At 39.6% G+C, this 16597-nt stretch overlaps 1 protein-coding gene across 3 annotated transcripts in view; it reads right to left on the bottom strand.

Annotated features, from left to right (window-relative positions):
• LOC124720039 (insulin-like growth factor 2 mRNA-binding protein 1) overlaps positions 1-16597 on the bottom strand; it is an 858327-nt gene that overhangs the window by 56878 nt on the left and 784852 nt on the right. For all 3 annotated transcript variants that reach the window (XM_047245294.1, XM_047245295.1, XM_047245296.1), the window contains one exon: positions 10974-11144. In XM_047245294.1, coding sequence (XP_047101250.1) covers positions 10974-11144 — 171 coding nt within the window. The remainder of the gene's footprint in view (positions 1-10973; positions 11145-16597) is intronic.

The raw sequence follows: 16597 nt of genomic DNA, 5'->3' as shown, positions 1-16597 counted from the left end.
CCATAATATGTTTATCCATTGTTCTCCTATTCCAAAACTCTAAGGCATACGTGAGTGAATGAATGTTGGTGTGTTTCATTTTGCTGTAGAGTGGTTTAGTCTGCTGCAGAGAATCAGCGGTAGCCTTACAGAATGTCCAACTGTAGTAATTTTCAGGTAGGCAAAGAGGTTTGTTCTCCTTGTGTGAAAGTTAGCGGTATTAGCTTGGTGGTGGAAGCCTCTTCTCTGGGTTTTCCTGACTGCGGGGTTGTGCGGGAGAAGTTTTAGTGTGAGATGGGCAGTCTGCTTCCAGATCTCCAATGGTCTGCAGCCAAGGTCTCTTCGAAGAAAGGTGAGTCGATTTAACCACACGGCACGATGTCTCAGCGAGAGGGGAGCTTTTAGCTTTTGGCCTCGCGTTTTCTCTTATAAAGATTGTTTTGCTGGGTCACAGCAAGGAATGCAAGGCTTCTGCAGAGTTTCAGTTTGATTCTTAATGGAGTCTTTGGTCCGTAAGAAGAATGTAGCACAAAGGTGATGCACATATTGAAGTGATATCACACAGGAAGTGTGCCCTCGGTTCAGTGTCAATGTTTCTGTGCCTGCTAACGCGTGTGTATACCTTCTAATCTTTTCTGAAACTTGATAATTTTTGCCTCTGTGTGAATTTTCTTTGTTTCATTGCTATATGTCCGTTAGAAACCATCCATGTGGGTTAATATTAGAAATTGTTGGCCCTCTGCCATTACCCTTTGTCTCCTCAAATGTGTCCTCTGTAAAATGTTAATTGTTTGCAGCTGTGTGGTTTAATGTTGCTAAAATTTGGCCACGGTACTAAGAAACTGTGTTTCCACGAACCATGTGGCGACACAAGTTAAATGTGAGCCCAACTCTCCTGTGGCCCCCTGTCTCTGTCCAATAGTTTACTTATTGCTTTGATTTTAGAATATTAAATATATCCTGTCCAGATTATTCAATTGTATTTGCGGTTTGTGATTTCATGTTAAGTGTTTGTGTGTGTGTGTGGGGGGGGGGGGGGGGCCCTCATACCTCATTGATACGGTTTCTCCAAACCGAGGTTCAACTTTATATGCAACCACGATATTCAGATTTACCCTTTTATTTAACCATTTCTCAACACAGACAAACCACCTAGCTTCACTGCATGTTGGTGTTGGGACCATCCTTGCTGTTCTTTGAGTGAATGTGGGTCTGAATGCGAGTATTAATCCTTTCCCGTACCCCTCTAATAAAAATAGCGATTCTAAATTAAGAGATTCTGTTGTGAATCGTATAGCGTTTCACAAGCAATCGTACGTAGTTACCAGGTAACAGCAAGTATATAGGATGTCGTATATCACTGTCTTAAGAAATAAATAATTTAATCTTATCCATTGTACCGATGTTGCGTCTCCTTTACCTACGCCAATCACCTTTTCTTTTAGTTTCCTTGTTAGCCCATCCATAGTGTTTCATGCGCACAGGTCCAATAATCAGTGTTCTCTTTTTATTTAAAATAAATTCTTAAAAAACTAGATTTTTTCTTTCAGGAATGTTACTGCAAGCCTCTCTTATTCACAGTTTTCATACCCTTTTAAATTTATTTTAATATTTGAGCCATGTGAACAATCCCTGGATCATACTGATAATTGCATCCCATTTTTTGTGAGCAACATTACAATGAATGTTCTTTCAGGAGTTTCTTTCTTATGGCTGCATTAATTAATTTTCCAACTCAGACGAACATCTTGTTTGTCACGTGGCTAGAGTTGGTGGCAACCCAATCCTTTACTTTGATTTTAATGTCAGATAGCATTTTCGTTTGAGTCTGGCTCTTTTAGCCATCTGGATATAGCTCCACACATTTCATAAACACCTCTAAAGTGCACGTCACTTACAACCAGGTATTTAAGTAATATCAGTTACCTGAAATAAATAACTGCATAGAACTGTTTCAAGCACACTTTCTTCTGACGAAGTAAGTAAAATAAAAGCAGCACATTCCAGCCACGTTAACAATGGTTTCTGGAGTTTCATAATTATACCGGGTGGTTATAATTAAAATGCAGCTACTTACAGAGGTCTAGCGTGGGCTGTAATTATTGTACAGCAGCAAAACTTTGAAGATATTCAACTATATTACTGCAAAACTGATTTATGCTGGAGAAATTAAGTTCCAATTTTGGGACTAGGTGAAAATCTGTACAGCACGCACCATATTTGCACCTGGTGGCCAAATCTGAACTAGCGTAAATCAATTCCACATTAACGCGTCAGCATTTCTGCCACGTTTCGCTGCCATATGATAATTACAGCCCATACTGGACTTCCGTGAGTAGCTGCAATTTAATTATAACCACCCAGTCTCTTTCATTTAATTTTTCCCATTAAGGAAAGGAAAAAACAGATTAATATGCTCCCATCCTAAAGTCAATGCATAGGTGCCACCAGTAAATATCCCAAGCTTAACTTGCCTTACCACAGTATAAGCTACCATATCTAAGATTTCAGGATTTAGATGAGGTTTTTAAAAATGGAAAAGCTGGTTCCCTGGGACAAAGAATCTCAACTTAAAATTTCATAGGTTGATGGTCCTTTACTAGCAAGTAGCACAAGCTCCTTGAATGATTTTTTAAATACTGAAGTGGGAAAGCAACCTTATTCAATTTTGAAATTACAGTATTCCTTCATTGTACATCATAAGAATTGGGTGCCACAAATTGTTTCTTAGGAAGAAACTTAAGAATTGTTCAAGTGTCGTGATTTCATTTTGATACTGCCTTTGTAAATGTGCTTTGGTTTAGTAGGTGGTCTTAACAGTGCCCCACATCCATAGCCAGCACTTTTACCCCGGGTGTTAAAATCGTGCCACTGCACATCACTATTAAAATCAGTCTCGTGACAGCACACATCAAGATTTTTTCTTTTTTCTGTTAGAATGTGCAGCAGGCACAGCAATCTGGAAATCTTGTTTTTAAAATAGGTAATTTATCTTCGAAAGTGAGAACAGCTTTTACCAGAAAACATTAAATGCAATATTGCATTGTTCTAAGCAGTCAGAAGTGATGACGTACCAGGACTGTCTCATCTTGTACTGCAAATGAATAATGTTTAGCAAACATTTGGGGAAGTTCTGCGTCTTGTGGTATCCTGTATAACCTGAAAACTATTTCTATACCAAACATGAACAAACAACAAACCGATATCAATCATCTATTTTCAAAAGCAGCTTCAGTGATGACTGATGTCATCAGAAAGCACGCAAACAACTTCACACATGCTCAGCAGGTTAAGTGTATCTTTCATACATTGTACATGCATTAATATCTGTACATATTACAATGGATTAACTATCATCAAACGGTAGAATAAAACTTACAGGTGTGTCTGAAAGAACAGACACTTGATGGTACACAGTTGTACGAAATACTTTGAAATCAATTTGCTGTCTTAGATATAGATTTGCTACCGAACAGCGAGACAAAAAATACGTGCCGAACGAGAACTCTTAATCCCAATTTAATAGTCTCTGATATAAGGATGTAGACTGTATGACACGAGGAAGTCTGGGTCAGTCTGGGGAATGTGCACAGATAGCAAAGCAGTTAAGGTGACTGCTCATGATATGTAGGATATCAGGGTTCGAGTCTCGGTTTGGCAGAAATTTTCATGTGCAATATTGGATAGCAGATCTACAGCTAGTACCACTGACGTCAAGAAATTCATAGTCAGCAAAATAATTTAGAGGTAGAATACAAACTACAACAAAAATTCCATACTTGTTAATTGCTGATCATTCCCTGCAGCTGAGCTGCTACAAAAACTCAGAATGGTGCAAGTAGTATGAGATTTGAAATCAATTTTCCTTTTTTCAAATTTTACCAAAGACAAATGAATTTCTTTTGAGACTAAATAAAAGGTGTTTATATCAAAACAAAATATTTGTATTTTTCCCCGGATTTATCTTATAGTAATTTTTTTCAATTGGACACAAAATTGAAGCACAACTGGTAGAGCTACAATATGACGTCAGAATCACTTCTGTGGCTTCAATAGTTTCGGATTTGTACCACAATCCACTCCCTCAAATATGTGGAAAATTAGTTTATTACAGACTGACCCTCCTTTATTAAAATTGCATGTTTCAGTCAAACAACAGACCATGGCAGGAAGTTGATATTAATTACAGGCCACACATACCAACACAATCTTTTATCTAGACAGGCAGCACAAGTCCTACTGATGGGGTGGCGGGATAATCCCACACCGTCAGCGCAAGTACAGAGGTAGCAGAAAACTCCAGCTCTACACCACTGCCTTCGTGGGCTATTTGGTAATGACCGATGGCTGTATAGTCGTCCACCAAATGCACCACTCAGCTGCAGCTAGGATAGGGTTACTGTGCTACACTCCGCAGTTATCAGCTTCGAAATCTCCGGCTAGTTCTCATTCAATTACCTCCTCAATTGCAAGTGGACGCCATTCCAGTCCTCTCACTGAGGCAAAATCCGTGAAAATACTGGCAATCTATCTGTAGCAATCTAACCCAGGTCCTATTTGCAACAATCAGTAGGGACCATAAAAATTCTCACTTTGCAGATAATGAAAATATAGAATCAAATTTTGCCTCAAACTGCAAAATTCCTCAATACACTATATTTCATAGTGAATTGTTTCAAGACTGACTATATCCAACAAAATAGTTTGAAACTGCTTTAATTTATGCAAATAAATATCAGAAATATACACAATTTTCCATTATTGGTATCATCCATCATTTGGTGAAGTCCAATTTGGAAAGAATGTGCACAAACGTGCATGAACACTGTGACATATCAGTGCACTTGATGCTGTGGTGCCGTACTAACTACGAATGGTTGAATGGTCTGCATAAGATGATACTACAGGCTAATGTATGAGTGATTGTGAAAGGAGGTACAAATTAGCCATCAAGCGCATAATAAATCATGCTGATCAGTATAAATGATAGTGTACCTTATCTAATGCTTGAGTCACTTAATGTTGCAGTTCTGTGGGAGTTTCACACACACTTGTTTGTTAGCTAAGTTCAAAAACTGGTAAGCTTGGGACACTTCTAATGTGGCAATCTTAGGTGATGGGTGTTTTGAACTGTGTTCATGTCAAATATCACCCGAGGTCAGGCCTGCACTACCCCATGGACAAAACTCTACAAACCTCATCAGGCAACTGTGCTGTAGCCAGTACCAAGTGCTGTGTCATTTTGATTCTGACCATTACAACACCAGAAGGCACCAACCAATTCCTTTGACAATGCATCAGTCCTAATTCACAAAACCCAAGTGCAGGCTGCTGTACAGGAGAGGAAGGCGGGGCTAGTTTTTTCGCACCATTCGTCTCTCCTCTGGCTGTCACAGTTCTAGTTTGTTTGCAATGACAGCCATTTGCCAGTATATAGTATCTGCAGTGTGCACTAAAGCAAATGGGAAACAAATCCTGTCAAGTATTCTGACCACACCAAAATTTTTCCCCCAAGTGCCTCATCAGTTCTATCTGTACTGTCAATTACGGGTTATACAGTTTAAAAAACCACAGAATGTTGAAATTAATATTCTGTAGATTTTGTAATTCTCAGATTGGGCGGTAAAAGAAAAATAAAGCCAGGAAAAACACTAAATCAGAGATGCATTCACTTCACCAGTGGAAAAGTTCTACTTTCTCTCCACAGAAAAATAACTTTTTGGTAGTTCAAATACAGCCAAAAGAAGAAAAAGGCCATCTCAGTAAAAAATCTTGCAAAAGCAAACATTCCAGCCAAAGTTTCCCATTCAACACTTTTTAAACAGTCATGTAGCATGGCAAATGTTCAATTTTGTGAATCTAATCATTTTGGGCATGGGGGAAAACGCATATGTTGATAAAAATATATGTGAATTTTGCCAAAAACAGATGTTACGTTTTCCAGACCCTAGCAATCAGACACTTACCACTTAGCTACTGGGGCAAACTAACTGGAAAGAAGAGACTAAGAAATGTGGTTCGAAAATTAACTGGGAGAGGTGCTCCTGTTATCCTACCATTCATTTTCCATCTTATGCACGTTAGAGGACCGCTTTCCCTCAGCTCGCAACTATGAATCTGTACAGTCATCACAGTGTCATTTCATCAAACTAGCATCACAGTAGAGATGTGGAATCCGCTCCTGAACTGATTCATAGAGTTGAATCTTTCAATGGAGTGAACAATCAGTGATTCAGAAAAAAAGAACGGTAGCTCCAAACGTTTCCCACAGCAGAGAGAGAGAGAGAGAGAGAGAGAGAGAGAGAGAGAGAGACGAAGCAATCAGCGGGGCCTCTGCTGGTCAGAGCACACTACACGCCACACAACACAGCCAGCGCCGGCCTCTGCCCTGCTTCTACCTTGGCTGCCTGCATTGAGCAGTGCCCCATTGGATTTTGTGTTTCACATATGCCGCGCCGTCTCTGTGCTTCCTCTGCCGCGTGCAGTGTCTGGCGCAGCTCAACTTAGCATCGCACTCCGTCGGCGATCGTTTCAGTCGCACGTCCTGCCCTCTGGGCAGTTGATGCGAGCAACAGTACAGAAAGCCTCCTAGCGGAGAACATAAGAACTACTTGCAACAACCTGCTCGCAAGAGAACGGACTATTTGTCTCGGAGCGGGTGACTGGTGGCCGTTCACCGCTCCCCCCACCTTCGGAACTTGCCTGCTCAACGCTCACCCCTCAGTTCTCGACTCTAGCCAGACTGTTGAGCAAAGCAACTCAGGTGTCACTCTGGTCTCTGCGGTCTTAGCTCACGCAGTAATACAGCTCGCGGCTCGACCTGCTTGACTCGGCGCCTCTGCATCGGAGTTCGTCTATACTGGATATTGTTCTCCGTAGTAATATCGCTATGTATATTACAATATTATGTTATGTATACATCATTTGTTTTTATTTTATTTTTATTTGTTTAAACTGATCAGATTAGGTTCCTGATGACTCCTCTTACTATAGGATTTTTATTATGGACACTCGAGTTTACGCTTTAATTACGAGCGAACCGATAAACGTATCGCAAAATGTGATACACCAATATTTACCTTGTTTTATTCTGCGTAAGGCTATATGCAGCACTTTAGTCCTACAGTCAAATTTATATTTTTTTTCTTATTCTGGAGTGGTGAGTCATGAAAAAGAGCTAGTTCATTTCAGGGAGTGAACAGTCTTGATCCGATCTCTGAGAAGAACAGTTTTGCCCATCTGTACATCACAGAGCAACTGCTATCGAACAGATGTCTATTGCCGACATGTTTTATGTGGTAAGAGTGCACTCGGGTCACACAGCTGGGACTTACACATATCACTCACATACAACAAGTGTGTTCTCACCAATAGTTTGGATAGTTTGCTACGCTATTGTATGATCTCTAAAGTCATCAGGAGGCTGTCGTATGACTGAGGGGTTCCGATTTCAGGCAATTTCTGTCCACTGAAACCTGGAGAGATGTTACAGTGGAGAAAGAGAGCAAAGATGGTGGAGAGGGATGTTTTGGTTTGTTTGGTTTGGTTTTAGGGGACAAAAACAACTGGGGTCACAAGTGCCCAAATCAAAACTATAGAACATGAGGACAGCAAGGAGTTAAAAAATGACGATACATCAATCCCAAGTGATTTAAGGTAAGACAGCTAAAAACAGGGATTTGGAGAAAGGGCTGAAAGACTACATACAGAAACAGAGGTCGAGAACTAAAAATTAAATGACATTCGCCATATTGCTACGGCAGATAAAAAGTAAAATGTGGCCGACAGCCCATGGGTCGTATGTCAAAACTGCCAATAACTCAGACAGCAAACCCAAGCAGGAACGTAAATTATTAAGAAATGGGCATTCTGTCTGGAAATGGCAGGCAGTTAAAACTTGGGCGGGGGAGTGCCACTTAAATGATGACGGTTAAAAAGGCAGTTCCCAATAAGCAACCTAATTAAAATTACCTCCTCTCAGTAAGAGGGCGTAGAAGAGGTCGCCCAAGTTGCTATGAGAGGTTTAATAATCTGGAGCTTATTCCCACGAAAGGAGGACCAATGGCGATACCAAAGTGACACCACCTGCTGACAGACGGCAGAACAGAGATCATCGGAGGGAATATAGGAATTAGTGGGCTGAGGTACATGGACTGCAGCCTCGGCAGCAGCCTCGTTTCCTGGCAGACCAACATCACCAAGAACCCACATAAACATCACAGTGGCTCCATAAAGAGTGAGGAAGTGACAGTTTTCCCGGACCCATTGCACTAAGGGATGTGCGGTGGACAGCGCACAGGGACTTTGAAGGGTGCTGAGAGTGTCAGAGCAAGTGTCGGAGCAGAGGACGCAACTGAAAAGCCTGTGCCACGGATGCACTCCGTGGCCTGATACAGGGCTAAGAGCTCGGCTGTAAATACTGAGCAGTGTGCCAGAAGCAGATATCTAAAAACGTCGGCACAAATGACGAAGGCACACCCGACACCACAGACAATCTGAAACCCGTCAGTGTACAAAAAGGTACTATCGCAAAGTTCCATACGAAGGCGATAGAGCGAGGCTGGAGTGGTGTCTTTAGGATGTGAATGGAGCCCAAGGAGAACACGGGTCACTGCACGAAACCAAGTTTGTGAAGGGTTCACACCAACTGCGGAAGTTGCAGGTAGTGTGAAATTAAGCCACCAGAACAAGTGCTGAAAGCAGACTCCAGGAGGTAACAGAGAAGAGGGATGCGCCCTATGGAGAGGTATGTGATTTATTTATCCCACAGACAGTACTTTTGCTGTTTCCATTGGCACAACATGCTGTTCAAATAAATAAGAATTCAAGAATAAGCCTCCTGCGCCTTACGGGAAAAACAAGGCTTCATTTTTATTAAACCTACATACAAAGTTATTGGATTCCTTAACCTGCATTGAAAAAACTTACATAAAGGTAGTTTTTAGTCGTTCTGGCAAGAGTGCAGTATCACTTCGTTGTTTCCATGTGTGTCCTACTGGATTTTTTGACACTGAGCATGCTGTGCATGTCTCCTCTTCAGATAGTCATGCCTGTACAGAGTACACTTATGCAAGGCTCTTATCAGGGAGGTCACATGTTGCTTCTTCCCACAACGAATTTTTTTATGGAAATAATTATTGAAATAAAGACTGCTTCATACAAGATACTTTCAAAGTTAACTAAAAAGTCTAAAGTAATTTCTCCTAGCCACATAGATAGCCCTGCATTTTGTGCTTATGAATTTTTCATAGGTATGACAATACCTGCAAAATTTAAAATAAAAATATGGAGTTCATGCGACACATTTGACGCACACATAGTTCTCCTAAGTCACTAAACATTTTTCTGCATCGCACGTGATATGAACTGTTGAGATCTTTCTCAATGACAGCTTCTCATGACCAGGCGCAGTTCTAACTCTAGGTCACATTGTCTTCTACATGTGAAATTTTTCAGTCAGTTTCAAGCATTTTGATGAGATTACAATAGAGACATGGTAAAATGAGCTTACAGGCAAGAAAGCAACCTAACACAAACACGTCAATATGTGAAGAGACATTCCTTTTGACAACAAAGAAAAAACTTCCACATTGGTTTGCTATGGTGATGGTACTTTTGCTATACCACCTCATGGAGAAAAATGGTGTCGAATTCTAAATTTTACGAGTGACATTTATTCCAAAGTTTACTATGGAAAATGAAAAAGGTCAACTCTCGCACATAAGAACTATAAAAAGAGGCAGTAACATCCTATTTACTGTACACAAGAGCAGGTACCTGGGAAAAACAAATTGGCAGTAACAGATTATACACAGGGAGATAAAATTCGTTTCCCCAATACTACGTTTTTTATCGTGTTTCTATAATTACTGTGAGTGCAGAAAACACATGGAAATTCAAAAGCACAAACACAATTTAACAGCAATGAAGGATCAAAATTAGAAAAGTCAGTGGTAAGTCAAGCAAAGAGCACCAAATCTTCACCACTACAACAAGCTTGGTAGCAAACGTCAGTGCATTTTGGTCCTAAGCAGTCTGATGACTTTGTGAATTGACTTTTAAACAGATCAGCTTGCTGATATAAAGTCAAAGCTGTTACCAGTCTTTATAGCCCCTGATCATATCTCCAGCTGCTGTTGCTGCATCTGGAGGGCACTCAACATGTGATGATCAGCACCCGTACACTGAAACTGTGAAGCGAATTGAGCTGCAGCACAAGAAATGAGGATAGTTTGAAACAACATAAGACTACATATGCTCCCTTGTATTCCTTTTTACATGAACACACCCAATTCCTCTGAACGGTACACTGGAGCAGTTGAGTCAAGGCAGACCATTACGAACAATGATATCTGATCTAGACAGCCGCTACGAGGTACGTCCAGAAAAACAGATTGGTGGGTCGTAAAGACAGGAACTGGATGAGCCAGTCGTTCTATAACATATTAAAAACCTTCAACCTCAGAGCTTAGGTAGAAGAGAAGACAAAACACAAAATTGTGAAACACATGTCACATTCAGCTCATTATCACCTAAAATTGAGGCCAGATATGTTTTTTAACCACACTGAACCCTCTTATTATATAAAATGCAGTCAGCTAAAATGTAGTGAGCCATAATCAGCACACCACATGCATCACGAACATGCAGTTCTTCATGACTGAGAAGGAAACCACGGGTCAGGGGGCTGTGACATTTGAAGTCGCATTACACAGCATCACCTCTAACTTGTCAGAAAGAGGTACACTGTGGCCTCAGTCCCCTTTATTGAATGTCTCCAGCAGAAAAACATGCTACATCCTAATGCAAAACAAAAACAACAACCACCTCGCGAAAGCCCCCACTGTACGATAATGTGATAACACTTGGGGAAAGACTCCCTTCCAAAGGAATCACCGAACAGAAACTGGAAAATTATGGACCTGCGAACAACAAAAAAGTAGAAATATACACATATTTTGCAAAGATATGTTGCAAGTAGTACACATCCTCACCCCTGGGCTTGCTCGTGGGTGTCGTAGGTGACGTGCACAGAGAATGTCGTACCATCCCTCGAAGTGCCCACCTTCTCCAGCTGCTGGACGTTTCCAAAAGGCACGAGCAGAGGCTCCACGTCCTCGAGGCACAGGTGGCCGGGCAGGTTGCTCACCACTACCTTACCAACACTGCAACACACACACGAGTGACCAATTAGCAATATCCCTAAAGGTCCTATGAGAAATTTGATGTGTGCTGCAAAATGGATGTAGCTCCCTTTATACACCCTTTATTAAACAAATACTGCCTTTCTCACTTCCACTGAACTCAACTGATACTAATGGAGCCTCACACAGGGTGACTAACTATATGAAAAACATGTAAATTGGTTACAAACATTTAGATGTCACTACAGATATTCATACTTATGTTACGACACACTAGATATGCCAGTCATCATTGGCAATGATGTGGCACAGACGAATAGTGACATTCTGCATGACCTGCTGAAGTGTCTCAATATTAATGCACTCTACGACCTCAAGAGTGGTTGTTTTCAACTTGCCAATGGTTATTGCTGTACACCTTGTCTTTAACATAGCCCCACAAAAAGGAGTCGTGTTTACATAGCCAGAGAATATGGTTGCCAATTGAGGCCCCTGCCAGTGGCCTCTGGGTACCCCAGAGTCAGAATGCAGTTTCCAAAGTTCTCCTCCAGGACATCAAACACTCTCCTGCTTCAGTGGGGTTGAGCTCTGTCTGTCATGAACCGCATCTTGTAGAAATTAGGGTCAATTTGGATAATCATCTTCCAAAACCTTCATGTGCCGTTTGGTAGTGTCCGTGTTATCGAGGACTATATCTCACCGAGTATTCCGTGGCTGGACACTGCACACCACATAGTCACCCGTTTAGGGTGAAGAGACTTCTTAATCACGAAATACAGATTCTCAGTCCCCCTAATGCACCAATTTTGCTTACTGACAAACCCGTCCAGGTGAAAGTGGGCTTCAGCATTAAACCAAAAAATACTCATATCCATCATGCCCCACAGCCAGCAGTGCAGTTTCAACATCCTAACACAAACTGTTCACAATTTTGTTCCCAATTTTATTAAAAGAATTTAGTATGCACAGTTTTTCGCAACCCTGCATATAAAGGTTTTTACTTGCGAATGCAACCACAAATTTCATTTATCCCCAATTATGCTGTTGTAAATTCTGTCCGTTAACTATTCATCAATTCCTCATGTTTCGTCTACAGCCATGAGGTTTAAAAATTTTCTGCATCCTCTCAACAGGAATGCAGTTGGTGTTTGCACCATTTTTGATACAAAATAATATCTTCTACACTAACAGGAATCCTTGTGTAGCCAGAACCAGAATTAGAGTGTCTTTCTCGATCAATATTCTTTCAACAATTATAGTATTATTTTTCTTAGAACAGAAACAGTAGACATTAAAAACATTCCATCTACATAGTATTTCTTGGTACAAGCTATGTTAGTAGTCTGATACGACAAAGAGGTAACTCCGCGAGTTCTTATGGGATGGAGAAATCATTTTCATAACAATTGTTTTGTTGATTAATGTATACTCCATCCCTCCCCCTCTCACTGTCTGTTTTTCCTACACTGATAAAGGAGTTTGATAACTTAATAATACCCAAAAGTCAACTTACAGATGTGCCAGTGTCATTCAGTGCCCCTCTATTTGGTGAACAACAATCTATGGCTAAAATGATGCAAATTCCCAGTTGCAAGCTTTCTCTCAAACAGCTTTCATGAACAAATAAAATTTTTTCAATATATCATATAACAGCTGACGAAATTTCGAAAATTTAAAGTACTGTCAATCTACTAATTAAGCGCGCGCACACACACTACTTGAACATAATACATTCATCCAATAACTGACAATAAGGATACTGAGTGGCATCAAACGAACATTTATATATAAATTTCAAACCTTTCTGAAACAATTTCTGACTAACACCCCCACAAATCATGGAAAGAGAAAAGTTTACCAACTACTACATCTTGCTATTGGTGCAGTAAAACTTCAGCATCAAGCATTACTTCAGTTAGTACCAATCCTATTTGCAACGCAGTTTACTAGTGCCCACATATATCACTTAATGCATCTGCTATTACTCTATCCTGGAGTTTCCATTGCCTGATATGTTTACAACTAATACTGTGGTTGTTAATTTTAGAGTTCATCTGAGTTAACCCTTCTCACTGACCAAGATGGCGCATACTTAATGGCACAAGAGTGTAAGAATACCTATCTACCTTAAGAGGGTTCTCCAAGATGTTCACTCATTTTTTTACAATATTCATAATGCACACTAAAGAATATTCAGATGTACTGCAGGCAAACACAATGAAAACAATCTAGTGACTGCCCATTAATCTGTAAATTACTTTTGCACATTTGGAATTGCATATATTTGGCTTTAAACGATTAAGAGAAATATGAGAATATGCTCGCGGGCCAAACTGACAAGAAAGGAGAATACATAGATTTTGGGGCAGTAAACTCAAGAATATAGACGGGGCTAAACTGTAATACATTGCTGAAAACAAATTGCATACCAAACTGTCTACCTTCAACTGACTCTGAACAAATTAAGTACATAAAATACAACAACTACCCTATCCCAAAATTGGGCTCATTCTTTACCAAGCTACACAAATATCCCAAAGAATTCAACACTCTCGACTGATCTGGGCTTTGCTATATCTCAGTTATGTTTTGACCAATGACACCACTGTTGGCACGAATTTTTGAAACGGAGGTTGTGGTGACTAATGTAGCATGTCGTCTCAATAAGGCTTGAAGGTAAAGAGTTTGGTTTAGAGGCAGAGAAGCCAATAAATGTGTCAATATATTTTTTTTTTTAAATTTTGTGCATTTTGTGATACAAGACCAAAGTGCGCTGCTTTTGTCTCATTTGCCAATATTGGAAATCCCTTGATGTCAATTGTTGCCAATTAGATGGTAGTATACATCAGCTAATGAGAACCACAAATCTAAGATACAAATTAATTTCACTTCTTTTCGACACGAGTGGGAAAAGAAACTAAGTGTGCCGACACACTGATCCGTAGCTCAATTGCCGTGATACATTTGTGTCCAGCTTAGCCCAAGATATATGTTCATCATAGCAATAACATACTTATATGTATCATGCCTGTGGCTCACAATTCAGTGATTAGGCTCTGTGCCTTGTTCATGGGGTCCTGGGTTAAATTCACAGGTTGCTTGGGGTTCATCAAAGCACGTCTCCAAAATGGCATCAAATAGGAAGACTTGCACTAGGCACATGAACAATCCCAGGCAGGGTCACCCAACCAATAAACTCATTTTTGGTATGTCTTACCAATTTTGCTGAAAATTAAAACAACATGGTAAAATTTTGAACCAACAGAACTTTATTTACAAAACTGCATTCTGGGTGACTGCCAACACCTGACTCGCAGTTTGTCGTAATCAGTTCCTGTCATTTTATCGTAAGGGTTGTTCACAACATTGGCATGTGATCCAAAGGTCACGAGACGCCATATAAGTGCACTTTGACTGTTGACACACCTGTTTCTATAATTTTGGTATTTCATTTTAAAGTAATTTCAATAAATTAGAAGCTGTAAATAACACAAATATCCTCACAAAAAAAACCTTTATTCCTCTGTGAGCCTCGATACTAGATGATTAAAATACGTGTGGCTGGACAATATTATACATACTTTAGTCTTGTTGTGACACTAATGGATTCGATGGAAGTGTCATTGGGCTAACCCGAAGGGCTACAAAGCATTCTCACAATTTCCATTAAATTACAATAACCATTTCAATGTGCATATTTGCGCACAATGGTTCTCCTCTATACTACAGCTTCTTCAAGACAAAGGGTGACGAATTGAGAAGGAAATTTTCACTAGCAACACAAATACTAATTCTCAGTTTTATAAATAACTCTTTTTAGCATTAAAGACTTACAATTCTTAATACTTGTTTGTATAGTTGTGTCCCTACATAACAGCTACCTGAAGTCCGAACTTTTAAAAATGAGAGTGTTTCTTAAAGTGAATTCCACAGTGACATAGGAAAATTATTGATTACGTTAAAATTTGATTTCGGTACCACCTATATCATAATTGACTTTATTTGTTAAAGGTCCTCGAGTGCTTATTTCCTTAGAAATCCACAACAAATGACACATAAAATGAAAGTTATCACATATAAATCTACTGTTCCACCCTGTAAACAATGTCAGCACTGTAAACCTAATAAATCTTTTCCCTAGGGATAAACAGAGTATGGACTTCTGAGTTGGTATATCTTAACCTATACAAATTATAAAAGCTACTTCCTTCCTGCACTTGTGAACTTACGAAATTTCATAGTTCTGCTATACCTTCAAGGGCAGATTCCACACAGTGTGAGAGGCAAATGCAAAACTTGGCAAAATATTTGCAAGAACAGAATTGAAAGAACAATGTTTAAAAAATTTATAAAGCACCTTGAAAAAAAACCACAAGACAGAGCAAAAATTGTGCCAAGGAATAACTGAGGCTATGTAGCAACCTTAACATGGGTGCAAGCACCACCATTTTTGGTATCATTACAGGAAACACGTGGGTAAAAGTATGTTATAAAAGAATTAAGAGCAGGAGCCAATTTTAATACAGTGGTCAATAATGATATAATCTATGTAGAAACTAAAATAACTACGAAGACAATGTACAGACGCTTCACAAAGAGACTGGCTTGTATCTAGTTATTAGCTTACACAAGAAACAGAACCACACGTTGCTGGAAAGTGCCAACCTCACAACACTTTAGTGCACACAATGTTCTGGGTTGATCTTTTGGGCAGAGTGGGTAAACATGAGTAAAGGCATACAGACAATTTTAAAGCTAAGGTAACCACAGCTAAAGTAATTAGACATGATTGATCAACCATTCATGCAGAGTAATGCAGATGTTTACATGCAGGTGATAAAACTTTTAAATATAAAACTGAATGAGAAGTCCAATATTCCACAATAGGTGTATTTATTGAAGTAAATTAGAGACACTCACACCTGGTTTCGCAACTTTTAACTTGCATCTTCTGGTGTATATTTCTGTACAGAAATTTTATAAATTAATACCTTAATAATGGGGAAAGAAAGTTATCCACAATATTTTCAAAGTGGTGATTGAATAGATGTAAATAAGGAAGAAATTATTATGCATCTGGTTAAGAAACTACAGGTGTGGATCACATATGCACAATCAAGAACAGACCTATTCATTTATAATAAATAAGGTTCATAATTTCATACCAAAAGATGGTTACTTATAATGCTGTCATAAGGTATAGGGAGCAATCACAGAATGCCAAAGTAACAACTAGCATGGCTGCAAAGTTCTCAGCCTTCAACTGGTAAAAACCATCATCAATTATGTCCAGTCTATAAACACAAAGGAATGGAATCAGGAATCTGAAAGTGACTAAAATAGAAGAGAGATTGGGGCTGTCCCATTTAACATGAAACATACATTGATGAACTGTCATCACTTGACTGATTAAAATATGTTCCAATGGGCCCATGTCAATTAACGGACAATGTCCCTGGTAAGTGTTATCCAGG

Source organism: Schistocerca piceifrons, chromosome 11 (genome assembly GCF_021461385.2).
Source record: "Schistocerca piceifrons isolate TAMUIC-IGC-003096 chromosome 11, iqSchPice1.1, whole genome shotgun sequence".
NCBI classification, from domain to species: Eukaryota; Metazoa; Arthropoda; class Insecta; order Orthoptera; family Acrididae; genus Schistocerca; species Schistocerca piceifrons.
Note: the sequence above shows the minus strand (reverse complement) of the source record. Positions and strands in the feature narration are given on the sequence as shown.